Source organism: Porites lutea, chromosome 7, assembly GCF_958299795.1.
Source record: "Porites lutea chromosome 7, jaPorLute2.1, whole genome shotgun sequence".
Classification (NCBI taxonomy): domain Eukaryota; kingdom Metazoa; phylum Cnidaria; class Anthozoa; order Scleractinia; family Poritidae; genus Porites; species Porites lutea.
In genome coordinates this window covers 16,132,660-16,145,802 of record NC_133207.1, presented here as the reverse complement: position 1 = coordinate 16,145,802, position 13,143 = coordinate 16,132,660, and the positions used below count along the sequence as shown (strand labels likewise).

At 37.6% G+C, this 13,143-nt stretch overlaps 1 protein-coding gene across 1 annotated transcript; it reads right to left on the bottom strand.

Annotated features, from left to right (window-relative positions):
- Positions 1-993: 993 nt before the first annotated feature.
- On the bottom strand, positions 994-13,123 carry LOC140942621 (large ribosomal subunit protein uL4-like). Its single transcript, XM_073391549.1, has 9 exons — positions 12,942-13,123; positions 12,719-12,815; positions 10,680-10,882; positions 8,846-8,963; positions 7,781-7,884; positions 6,959-7,006; positions 5,923-5,978; positions 5,443-5,510; positions 994-1,196 (listed from the first exon to the last, which is right to left on the bottom strand). Exons 1-9 carry the CDS (start codon positions 13,023-13,025, stop codon positions 1,078-1,080), a joined length of 897 nt encoding a protein of 298 aa, XP_073247650.1. The 5' UTR covers positions 13,026-13,123; the 3' UTR covers positions 994-1,077.
- Positions 13,124-13,143: the final 20 nt, after the last annotated feature.

Here is a 13,143-nt window from a genome sequence, read left to right as displayed (position 1 = left end):
GATATATCATTGAAAGGTAAATCGGGTTTTTCAGGTTATGACCTGCGGTAACTGGTTTTCAGACCGCTTTATTGACTATTTTCCAATTTCCCATAATACACTCTGTCTGCCCCCCAAATTTTGCATAACTTATTGTCTTAAAATGCTCTTGGGAAAATGCAATACTCCCAGGAGCATTTAAAAACAATGGTTTATGCAAAATTTGGGGGGCAAACAGAGTGTATTATGGGGAATTGGAAAATAGAGAATAGGTAAACAAAGTTCAGATTATTAAATGGGCAGTGAATTCACACGCGAAGTAGTTACGACTTTTCTTTTCTACCAGCTCAGTTTTCTTGAATTTGATGTAAATGTCTTCAAAGCAATTCTATCCATTCAAAGATTTTTCAATCTGACTGAATACAGAGAAGTTATCGTAAAAAAATTCACTGCTCAGTAGGCATGCAAGAATGCAGATTTGAATTTGATAATGGTTGCGGCAATGACTAACGGAATCGTTCATGGAATCTTGGGGGGGGGGGGGGGGGGTAAAAATGACCTGGCTTGACTGTAATTTTCACTGCCTTACTATCTAGAAATTTGAAACTTTCCAGACCTTAGATAAAACAGTTCCAATCAGCACGTTAAATTTAACAGCATCATCTCAAGAAGTCGTTGTCTTATTGAAGTAAGGCAATGTTGTGTGGAAGGAGAATCGTCCTTGGCTTAGTAATAAGAGGTTTTGTCTCATTAATGGTTATCATTTTTTCTTTTTAAAAAAATGAAAGCAGCAAGTACAAAAGTACTCTGCGAGCAGAGGCTACATTTTCGCGGTATGAGCTGGCGTGCGAAAAGTAGCCGCTACTTTTCGCACGCCAGCTATTACGGCGAAAATGTAGCCTCTGCTCGCAGGGAAGTACAAAAGGTTAGTTGATTTTTTTTTTTTCAGAATGATATTCAATCAATAAAATGTACATAATTTATCAAAATTTTAAAAAAAGTTCTTACGACCAGTCTATTATTTTACAAACACAATTTGTTCAAAAAACATTTACCGTACTTTATTATTTAATACTGAGATTATTTACAGAGCCAACCTTAATCAAATTTGTTTATTAGTATTCTATCATCCTCAGAAAGTCTTTCTTCGAGAGTTCTGACAGCATCCAGAGTCAAAATCACCTTTTTCCGAAGTAAGATTGAGTACACGTTCAGAACTGTGAAGAAAATTCATACAAAAAGTTACCAAACAAATAAATTTATAGTTGAAAGAAATTTATTTTGTTAACCAAATGATATCAATTTTTTCCTCACGGTCTAGAGACTTTAAATATACTACCTGTTATATACTTATAGCGGGTACAAAAATGTCAATATTGAATCTACGAATGTATGAAAGGCACACCTCAATAGCATGGGCCCACATGTCCTTGCCATTAGTCAGTTTTAGTAATAGTAATGGAGGTAACGAAAGTGGACAGGCAATTTTGGCTTCTGGTACTGATGATGTATCGCCGAGAGTGGTCAATCGATAAAAATCGATAGCAATCAAGTGATTTTTATCTATTGATAACGGAACTCGGTGGAAATCGATAAACTCAATTTCTGTGTCAAATCGATGTTATCGATTTTTCATGATTTTAACGATTTATCACGGTAAGTCCGACGTTGTTTTTTGGCATAATTTAAATAGTACAGCTGAGAAAACACATCCACGAGTAACAACTGATCAACAAAATAGAAAATAAGAAATATGAAAACTATTACAGACGCAAGATTCTCTCTAAAACCGCCACCCTTTTGCACATAATAACAAAAACGGTTCGGTTTAATAATACAATCGCAGTTCTCGCAGGCAAGTACCACAAGAAATACAACCTTAATTAGATAAAAGATTTCCCAACCAGAATTTCAGACATCCTCTACATGTACAGTGTCTAGAGTCGAAGGGATGCCTGAAATTCGGGCTAAATGATATCCGTAGATAGCTTTTCACCGTTTTCCGTTATCAATCGATAAAACCAATTTATCGCTAACGATTTTTATAGATTTCGATTTTATCGATTGCTTACAACACGCGGAACTGATTTTATTTTGAAAGGGCGGCAGATCTAAGTCGTGAAAAAACTGGGCGCTACGAATAAGGCTCCGGTTGTTCATTAGGGAAATCAATTGCATTATCCACTGGATAGAGATTTATCCAGTGGCTAGCGTTATCCACCTTTGGAACAAATGAGCCCTGGCAAATATCGACCATCTGAAGAAGACGTAAAAGCGGGTTTTAAAGAAAAGATAAGATTTTTTTAAACTTTTTTGAAAAAAGTGATAATAAATTGTTTAATTCTTCGACTCTCAATTGCAACTCAATTGTCAACAATTTCACTGTTTGCATGAAATCACTTTTCATTTTTGGATGAACAGAGGAACCGATATAAATCGATGGAATCGGTAAAATCTAGATAAATCGATAAACAAAACGAGTGTGTAATCGATTTCTACCAACTGATCAATACAACCGATATCAATCAAATCAGATTTACGGATTTTTATCGATTGATAAATTGATACCGATTTCTAACTATTGACTACTCCGGGTGTATTGTTTTCCTGAAATTGCGAGCAAGAAGTCGGGATGTCTTCCAAATGGTTGAGTCGACTTTGGCAATATTATTATCATCATTCATTTATTACATATAATTCTTCATAACCATCTAGGATAGACCAAACTTGGAAGATGTCTCCTGTTTATTTTCGACGTCCCGCATGTACGATACACGTTTTAGCTACCCGAAAGGAGCGAACGTCCGAAAGTAGCGAACGGAGTAGGCTGCTAAATCCTAAAGTAACGAGGATTGCTACTTTCGGAACTTAACGGTATTTCAGGGTGCAAAGAAAGTCAGTTTTTCAGCTTACCTTTCGGGCGAGTTGTAGCTACAATCGGCGACAAAATTGTTGAGACATTGTACTTAAACAGGGTAACTTCGGAGAACAAAAGAATTCGCACCCCTCCCCTGTCCCCTCCATTCAAAGTTGGGGTGTTTGTTGTTTTCTATAGGTAGTTATACAATGATGTGAATGCTACGCACGCTGTGATTGGTCGTTGCCCATGATCTATTAGAGTACAGATACATGGATGACGTCACGGGAAACTTGTTTTCTTTGTTTTGTTCAACATGGCACGCGGTTTTGAAAATGTTTGTGAGATTATTTCGGATTGAGGCATGTGAAAGCTTCGGAAAAAGTTTAGCAGGAGCTATTTACAAAGAAGAAAAATGGAGAAACGGAGACCAAAAAAGCTATTGACTACTTGACAATGCCTAAACTTCAAGAAATCTTCACAACAGTTGCCATCGTGTGTCTTCGCTACGAGAGACTCGCTGTTTTGCAAAATTTTTTTCGCTATTATTCTTCTTTGAGCAAGAAACGACGGTGAAAAACTTTTCGAAGAAACTGTACACAAGTAAGATAAAGAAAAAGCTAAGATGAAAAGTTCGGTTTGGGACTTAAAAAATGCCTAAACTAGCACAAATCCTCAAAAGGTCAAGCGGTTCGAGGCAGGTATGTGTATCGGTCTTTTTCTTTTCTGATCATTGTATAAAACAAATAGATTCCATGTTGCCGTGGGTCTGTTCAGTAATAGATCACAGAGGACGTCAAAATGTGGTAAAAACAACAGTGACACACTCGCCTGCGGCTCGTGTGCCACTTCTTTGTTTTTACGACATTTTGACGTCATCTGTGATCTATTACTGAACAGACCCACGGCAACATGGAATCTATTTGTTAACTAGAACAAGGGCACAACATTGCACGGAGGGGATTGGGGAGAAAAGCTATATTTCCTCCTTTTGAAGTTAATAAAACGTAAAAAAGCCCAGTTTTGGGCGAAGTGTCTCAACTCATTTTGTCGGCGATTGTCTGAATCGAAATCTACGCGCTGTTGTCTTATTAGCACCAATTAGGAGACGGTAATTAGTTGAGATTACTATATTCACCGGGTGGTTTTTCAGAAGATAGATAAGATACCCATATAATCCCTTTCCTGTGTTTTTCGAGGGAAAATTAGTTTTGACAATCTTTGTACTCGGTAGTGTTTTCAAGTAATTACGCAGCATACCCACGTACCGAATGACTGATTTTCCTCTGGTAACTAAGTGTGATCGGTAGGAATCGATGGCAGATAATATATTGTATTTGAATATATCCCTATTAAGTTCGAAGTGTTTATTCGAAGTTTGGCTATTTGATAGGGTGGGATGGACGATAAAATAGCCGTGATTGCTATGCGCAGGAGAATTTTCAGGAAAAATGTTCCAACTTCTAACGCACAGCAAAGCTGCATAGCATCGCTAAATCTGTGCAACAGATTCGTTGCCCATATACCCATAAGGGTCTTTGAAGAATGTACTTTACAGTAGAAACTATGAGGTCAGGAGGAGACTGGCCACGAGTAACCACGAGTAACCAACTTTGTCCTTAAAAGATAATCAGATTATCAGTTATTTTATACTCATCGTGGTTACTCGTGGTTACTCGTGGAAATTCCTCCTAAAGAGCAATTTTAGCCACTATAACTACTTTAATACCTAGATATCTCTTAAGTTTTCTATCCTTTTCACTTTGTTCTTTGTTTCGATGCGTTTCGATAAAGGAGAGAATAAGAAATCGTGCGCGACGCGCCACATCACACGATGTCAAGGCACGGTTAAGCGTGACACGAAATGTCACGCACTGAAAATAACGAAATCGCCTTATTCTAATTGTTCTAAAATAGGTATGATGAAGTCGAACACAACAAATAAAAAGCCACCAGGGGTCTTACATCCCAGTATAAAGAAATGAATTCAATTAACTTTCTAAAGGACGTACGGCCACTTTTGAGATTCAGATAATCGGCGACAAACTTGTTGAGACATTGTACTTAAACAGGGTAACTTCGGAGAACAAAAGAATCCGCACCCCTCCCCTGTCCCCTCCATTCAAAGTTGGGGTGTTTGTTGTTTTCTATAGGTAGCTAGAACAAGGGCACAACATTGCACGGAGGGGATGGGGGAGGAAAGCTATATTTCCTCCTTTTGAAGTTAATAAAACGTAAAAAAGCCCAGTTTTGGGCGAAGTGTCTCAACTCATTTTGTCGGCGATTGTAGCATGTGCTAGCCCAAACGTCATTTCAACTAGCCCCCCAAAAATTATTGACCAGCAGGATTGATTACAGCTCTGTAATTTGAATTTCCCTAAAAACTTCACATGCCAGTCGGGCAAGTTATCAACATAATTCACTCGTCCAATAGAAAAATCCACTAGCCCTGGGCTATCGGACACTACTTTCTTTGCACGCTGGTATTTGGAGTGTTATCTGTTGAGGCCAACGCCTCTGATCTGCCTAATTCTTCATATTAACTAAGCCTCTTCAAATAATTTTGTTAATAGCTGTTATTACAAAGTTGTTTGATGATTTCATACCTATACTATAAAGCACGTCCACTTTATTCATCTCTGCTGCAGCGTGATGTAGTTTTGAGTTGGACTGCCTGTGGTTTGAGACAAATATGGCGTATAAATAGACAAAATAATTTTGATTATTAAAATATTCATACCTGGCTCCAAGGGTGGGAAGAATAAAACAAAATAACTCACCATGAGGTTCAGAGATGAGTAATACATTTTTTTTGTTTTTATCGGGCAACGCTAAGAGCCAAATACGAATTTCAGTACATTGAAACAGGTACCATACATACACTGCGCATATAATTGCCCCATTTTTTCTTTAAAAAAAGCAAAACAAAACAAAACAAGTAGTCTGTTGAAAAGTACTGTTATACATGTGAAACTTTTTAATAAAGCTGGTCAAACAGTTTTATAAAAAATGTCCTTTTTGACATCATCAAACAAGGTGGGAGAAAAAAATATATTCCTGTGACAACTTCATAGGAAACAACTTACGAATCCACAAGCACAGCATTCGTCCAGCCTCTTTTTTCCAAAAGTGGAATCAAATCCTACAAAAGGACAATTGTTTCAAAATTAAAATTGCCAAAATTTGTGCTTTTCATAAAAATGCATACAGTGGAACCTCGAGATAATGAATGGACCAGTGACTGGCAAAATATGTTTAATCCCTTTAACAAGGTTTTGTTATTTCAACGTTCTTTTTGATATATTTTACCATTAGTGAGGTGAGGAAACTTGTTTCGTACAGTGTATACCAGGGACTTCATTGTGTAGAGGTTCATTTTATTGAGGTTTCACTGTACTCCTCCCACAGAGAGATTTCTGGTATCACCCCCCCCCCCCCCTCCCAACTTCCTGTCTGGAAATTAAGTTAAGCTGTCTCACTTTCCTAGAGAGATATTATCCTTCAAAAATGTTAACCTTTCACTCTCAGATTTTCTTTTCAATGACCCTTCTAGCCTATGTGTACCCACATCCCACCACCCCCACCCCAAGAAAAAGAAAAGGATAGGAGGGAGCCCTCTTACCATTCTCCCTTTTTTGGAAGCCCAGGGGGAGGAGTTTTCTGAATTGGAGGGTGCAGCCACATGGCTATGAACCTCCATGGTGGGGTGGGTATAGATATTTTCTGAAACCATAAAATCTACCTCTCTAGGTATTATATACCATTCTTGCATTCCCACAAACAAATTACATTTTCTCATAAGGGCAACAACTTGAGGCTTGGGCCTACAAAACAATGATCAGAGATTTGTATGAAATTGTCCACCCATCCTTGACTTGTTTTATTGTGCATGCTCACTGGAGAAGATGGTGAGAAAGGTCTACTTGCCATGCAAGTTGGATGGTTTAGTATTTACCTTTTAAAAATGTGCAACACCCTGTACCTAAAACCTCTAGTACATAAAACTACATGCAGCTCAGATGTCATGGGGAAATTCCATTAACCATAAAATCTTGTTCCATATTTATTAGGGAGACTGATAGTAGTCACAATTGCAGGTTTCAGATGACACTTTTAACTAACCCGTTCACTCTCAATGTCTTTAAAGGAATCAACAATGTGCAAATCACCCTGTTGAGAAAAAAAGTCTTCATCATTATGATAGAAATGGTAAACCTCAACAATACCTAGTTAATTTACATTTATAATGAAAATGGCATTATTCCAGCAAAATTAATAGGTGTATATTTGTGCAAATACTTGCCATAATAAGAACCATTATTCCATTCAAAAGCAAACCCACCAAGAAAACTAATAATTACTTGTTTTTCTCCCACTTTTGTTAAGATCTTAAGAAGATAGACACCTTGCCACATCACAAAATTTGTGACACATGACCCGTTATTTCTGGATAATCTCTACAACAAACACTACCTGTTGCCCCAGTGTCCACAAGCATTCTTCATAAAAATATGGTATAAGTTGGGAGAATAATTGAAAAGATCTAAGCATTAATTCTTATACCCTGGTAGCCTGTGTAGCAAGCATTTCTGTTTGGTTTCAGAACATAGAAAGACCGAGGAATGGTATTGACTCTTGTTCCTCGTTCTTTGCTCCGAAACCGCACGGAAATGCTTGCTACGCAAGCTAGCATTGTGGTTGTGAGGAGAAATTAATGCCTGTCCCTCTTGGCACTTGACCCTTTAAACTCTAATATCAAAACTCAAATTCTCATTTTTTGTCCATACGCTTTCAAAACATGTAGTGGGGAGAATTTAAAGTATCAGTTAGATTCAACTTTTGTGATGACAACCCTGTTCTATAAAGCCTTGATAATATAAGGAAAAATTTCATGCTGAACTTTATTGGGCCTTAAAAAAGGGTTATACTATGCAATCTTACTACCTGAGCATATCTGACTGAGAGTGCTGTTCTAAGCCCCATTCTTCTGACTTTCTTTGGAAGTGAGTAGTAATAACTCTTTGGCTTGGGACCATGGGCGTGGCCACCTAGCGTAATGAAAAAGAAAATGTTCAGGAAATAACAAACTTAAATGTAACAGAACTACAGTAAGGGGGTGTGAATGAAGTGCAGCTTAGAAACAATTAAAGATTTCCTCCCAGCACAGGAGTATAATACAGTGGAACCCTGCTCTACGGACACCCAAAATACAATGGACAGCTTTGTTTGTCCTGAGGAAAAGCTCATTTCTGATTGGTCAATTTCCCATTACCTTCTTACCCATGGGTAAATGCTGACAAAAGCTAGGTGCAGGCTCAAAGAACTATGCAACAATTTCTTTGTGACTATCATATAATGTGCTGCTATGATCAAATTGTCAAATACTTTTCATTTTTGCTCAATTGGTAATCCTTCAGTCACTAAATGTAACTGCTGAGCTTGTCCAACATACATGTCAGACACACAGCTACTGAGGTTGCCAGTCATTCAGTCACTACAAGTCATGTAAGTTACTGCATCAGTCCAACATTATGTCAGTCTGATACACAGCTACTAAGGCACCTGGTCAGTCACTTCATGTAAGTTACTGAGTCAGTCCAACATTATGTCAGTCAGACACACAGCTACTGAGGCAGTTTGTTAATCAATGCAAGTAAGTTACTGAGTCATTCCAGCATTGTCAGTCAGGCACACAGCTACTAAGCCAGTCAGTTGGTCACTACATGTAAGTTACTGATTCAGTCCAACATTACCAGTATATCAGTCAGACACACAGCTACTGAGACAGTCAGTCATTCAATAAAATTAATGTAATTCAATCAGTGCAACACTATGTCAGTCAGACACACAGTTACCAAGGCTCAGGCAGTCAGTCAATTCATATGTCAGTCAGGCATGCAGCTACTGAGGCAGTCGGTCAGTCAATACATGTAAGTTACTAAGTCAGTCAAGCTTTACGTCAGTTACTAAATTACTGAGTTACTTTGGGTATTGGTACATGTAGTTTACCTCCAATAAAATGTGGAGCTCTTATGCTTCCCTGTCGAGCTCTTCCCGTACCCTTTTGCCGCCATGGTTTCCTTCCACCACCCCTCTTTTCTGCACGGGTCTTAACACATGCTGTACCCTTTAAAAATTAAATACCGGTAAATGTTAGTATAGTTATAAATTTCACGTAAGTCTTACTAACTGTCAATCTTCAAACTCATGAATAATAATATCCATGAAGAGAGACAAATGGAAATCAGTGTTATAATAAATGATTGGATGTGGGATATTCATAACCACAAAATTATGTGAAATAATAATATAACTTTGAATTTCTTCATGAATTAATGATCTTTCCAGAAGCTATTCTCGGTTTTCACTGTCACGCAATCAAAAATAAAATTGCAAACCATTCAATATAGAAAGTCCAGAATCTAGGGAATAAAAGGAGATAAATAGCAAAAGGTCTTGCCAAGAATCAGGTCCGTGCAATATTTCATATGTGAGATATTCGGAAAAACGTTTTACCCAAATTTATAAAGCTTTGTATGGAGACACCATGTTTGTGTCCCTTTGAGGGACGTCCTCTATCGCAAAACGAAGAAACCTTTCGAACCAAAACTTTGTTTAAACAAAGGTGTTTAGGAGCTGTTCAGTAATACCTCTTGAAACTCAGAAGAATCAATAGTTCCTTAGTATGAATTTTGGTGACGTCATGTGAAAACCAAGAATAGCACTTATGACTAAACATTCTCTCCAACCTGCAGACACTTTATAAAAATAATGGTCTAAACAACTTGGTTACAAATAATATTATTGTTTTTCCACCAGCTTAATAAACTCTTCTGATCAGTGAATGGTTTTGCATTGTAGTTCTATACTGTATACCAAACTAAAACCACACAAGAAATTAATAATGTGAATGAACCAAAGCCCTGACATAATCTGCCGTACAGGGAAAGATGGTGGCGGTACATTTTACCGCAATTCCTTTCTAACCTAACACGGCCAATTACACATAAAGTCATATTTTTTTTACTGTTTCAGTGGACTTTGCCAAGAGAGAAGGTTACATTGTACTAGAACAACTTACTAGTTACTGTTCATTGTTCTTTTTTGTATTTTGGACTAGTATCTACAGTTGGTTAGTAAAAAAGATTATTCTGAATGTTGAAAATTGTGTGATAAAAGAACAGAGATATGACTGTTGAGCAATATGGGTGCACTCATTGGGTATTAGGGACTTTAAGCAATAACTATGGAATTGTTTAGTATGGTAACTGGAAGTATTTTTTCCCACCACATGTCAAATATACCTCAAGTAGGGAGTTACCATGATAGCAACAGCAGGGAAAATGTGGCTTGAAAAGTAAACTCACAATATTTTCTGAGGACTTCTTTCTCGCGATTATTCATTATTATTCCAACTCATTTAGTTGCTTAAACATGCTACCCATAAACTTAAATTTCTTGATGTCTGGATATCCCATCAAACACAGTGTCCTATGTTTTATACACAGTGTAAAATCGATTAAAATGACCACATGTAGACCATGGAAGTCTGGGCTGAGTTCATCAAAGACTGGTTAGCTTTAATCCTGGGCTAGTTGTAAACAAGATAATCTAGTTGTCTTGGTAACAACCCTGGACTATTGCTAGTGGCTCTTCCAACAACTCACCCCTGGTCATATAACTATGACAGGCAGAAAAGCTTGAACTCCAGAAATTTTCTGGATTATATCACATGTATTTGTACTTTTTTACTCACAGTAGGTTCAACTATAGCTGTATACAGGGTAATCATAAGATGACATACCACTATATTACATGTAAACCAATATTCCACTTTACTTACGGCTCTCCTTTTTGCCCTTTGCCAAACTATTACTCTGTGTAAGATATCGACCCTTGGGTTTGCTCCAAATACAAACTCATTGAGCTCAATAAGTCCCAAAGTGTCTTCCCCAGTGAATGATGTCACCCAGGCAAGAATTCCTGAGTTGTGATTTTCATAATCTCGCTTGGCAATAAATTTGCAAACACTTGGACTGAACACATCTGTAAAACATAGTAAAATGTGAAAGAACAACCTTCTGGTTTGTTTCATTTGTGAGATGTCTCTGGCAAAATTTAACCCATAAATGAAATTAGAAGTGGGCCCTCCCACAAATTTTTTGCAACTTTTCACCTCAGACTTGGTGATGAAAATTCACTGACACTGCTGGAAAGATGGCCTTGAACTAACTAACTTGCCAAGTTTCAGAGTGATAAGTCAGAAACAGGTGAAGATATAGCCATGCATAGTTTCCAAATTTTACAGACATTTGTATAAAAATTTTGTGACATTAACATTTTTTTTAGCTAACATGTAATATGCTAAATTTAAGGTACCCTTTCTGGCAGCGCCAATGGATTTTCGCCAGCATGCACATGTTAAAAGTTCAAAAAACTTTGGAAGAGTTATAAGGAGGCAGGCATAAAAGGGAGGGAGAGGCAAGAAAAGCACCCAAGAATTCCCCTCTTCCCTTTCTCCCGTGGTCCATTTCTCGAAAGGCCCGGAAACTTTTCGGGCCCAAAGGCAAATTGTAAAATCCAAACGTGTTGAATAGTAGCACTGTTCCTAGCCCATAATAACCAGTCAATTTTGCTACATGTAAGTTAACTGATAGTTTCATTTTATCATTTTCGAAATTATTGAAACTTTGAACTTGAATGTAAAAGTTACCAGGACTTTCGAGAAACAGGCCCCTGTTCCTCAAGTTCTCCTTCCCTTCTTCCCCCTGTTCCCAGGGGAAGTTCTATCCCTGTCAACTTTTTCCAAGTCAAATGCATGAGATTTTCATCTTGTCATGACTAGAATTTCTAAAAACATCCCAGCAGCTTCTGAAGATCTCTGACAATTTTCTGAAGTCTTCTGAACGTTGCTGAAACAATCTGAAGATGTTCCGACCACCTTTGAGCTCTTCTGAAGCTATTTCAAAGGGAAAAATTTTAGTGTGTTGTGATACAGTTGGCCACAAATACTTTCAGAGAAAGTGAACTGCACTTTTGTAATTAATCATGTGTTAAAGAACAATTCGTGCGGATTTGCGAGTCAGGCATGAGAAGTTGTCCTTGATGCATGAGATCGATGCCTTAGATTCGCAGGCACGAGACTCACGCATGAGGCATGAGAGTTGGCAAGCATAAATACATAGGTTTACTCCCTATATGGGAATGTGCCACCGGACAGGATAATTATGGTTTTTGTCTTATCTGTCCTACACAGGGTATACAATTTCGTGAATGTCTGTCCTAAGCAGGGTATATAAAAATAATTTTGATGCAAGCTTTCACAATCAATTTTATTTGCTTGATGAAATTTGTTAGTATTTTCAGCAAGTATACAAAGGCAATGACTGAAATGTAAATTTGCTCAATTGCGATTTTGCTAATACAATGACTCTAAAACACGATGGTATGAATTTTGTCCTTTGTCCTAAACAGGGTAATACAATAGTACAGTTTACAGTTACAGGTGGAAACGAGGCTGGAGTTGACCTTGTTTTGATACAACCCTTCCTGCTTTATTATGTAAATCATGTCGTTCTTATGCTAACTAGTATTATTTAAGCATAATTTCCATACGAAAAGGAAGGAGGTTTGTATCAAAACAAGGTCAACCTTAGCCTCACATTCATTCAAAGGCTAGAATAACTGTAAAATGGTCTATTGAGAGTGGTATTCTAAACAGGATGGGTATTTTAGGATTTTTTTTTTGTCCTAAACAGAGTCAGGGTCTTTGAATGGCTCACCTATACCCAAATATTGGTTGGGTACCACGGGGCTCTGGAGCCCCTGTCATACAGGCTATATTAAAAGTTAAGATGTATCAAGGTCATGTTCTTTACTCACCAGAACAAGGTAATGATTCCACATCCAGCGGTTTTGGTTTTGGAGGAGGAGCAAGAGGTTTGGTTGTATATTTGTTATACCATCGAAATATTGCCACCTATATCACAATAATGAGGTCATGTTTAATAAAAGTAAATTTAAGGAATTTGCTTACTGACAAGCTAGCAAAAATGGAACCATTTGCGTGCATTATTTCACAAAATAATTAATTTATAACTCTGACCTGGCACTGTGGTGAAGTTGCTCTTACAAAACTAGGATTGAAAAGGAGTTGAAATGGTCTCAGGAATCTGGTCGTTAACGCCATTATTGCTAAGGCAGCATTAATGGTTTTTAAAGTTGCACAGAACGAGGTATCACCGCCATGATGGATTTTTTTGCATCACGTGTGATTTTGATGGATGTTAATTGAAGCAGTTACTTCT

Excerpts from the sequence above, each read along its gene's own strand:
- LOC140942621 (XM_073391549.1), bottom strand. The coding sequence starts at position 13,025 with ATGGCGTTAACGACCAGATTCCTGAGACCATTTCAACTCCTTTTCAAT. Across the intron at positions 5,979-6,958 it reads AAGACATTGAGAGTGAACGG|GATTTGATTCCACTTTTGGA; the intron begins GTTAGTTAAAAG and ends GTCCTTTTGTAG. Across the intron at positions 1,197-5,442 it reads GGACGTGCTTTATAGTATAG|TTCTGAACGTGTACTCAATC; the intron begins GTATGAAATCAT and ends TTTTCTTCACAG.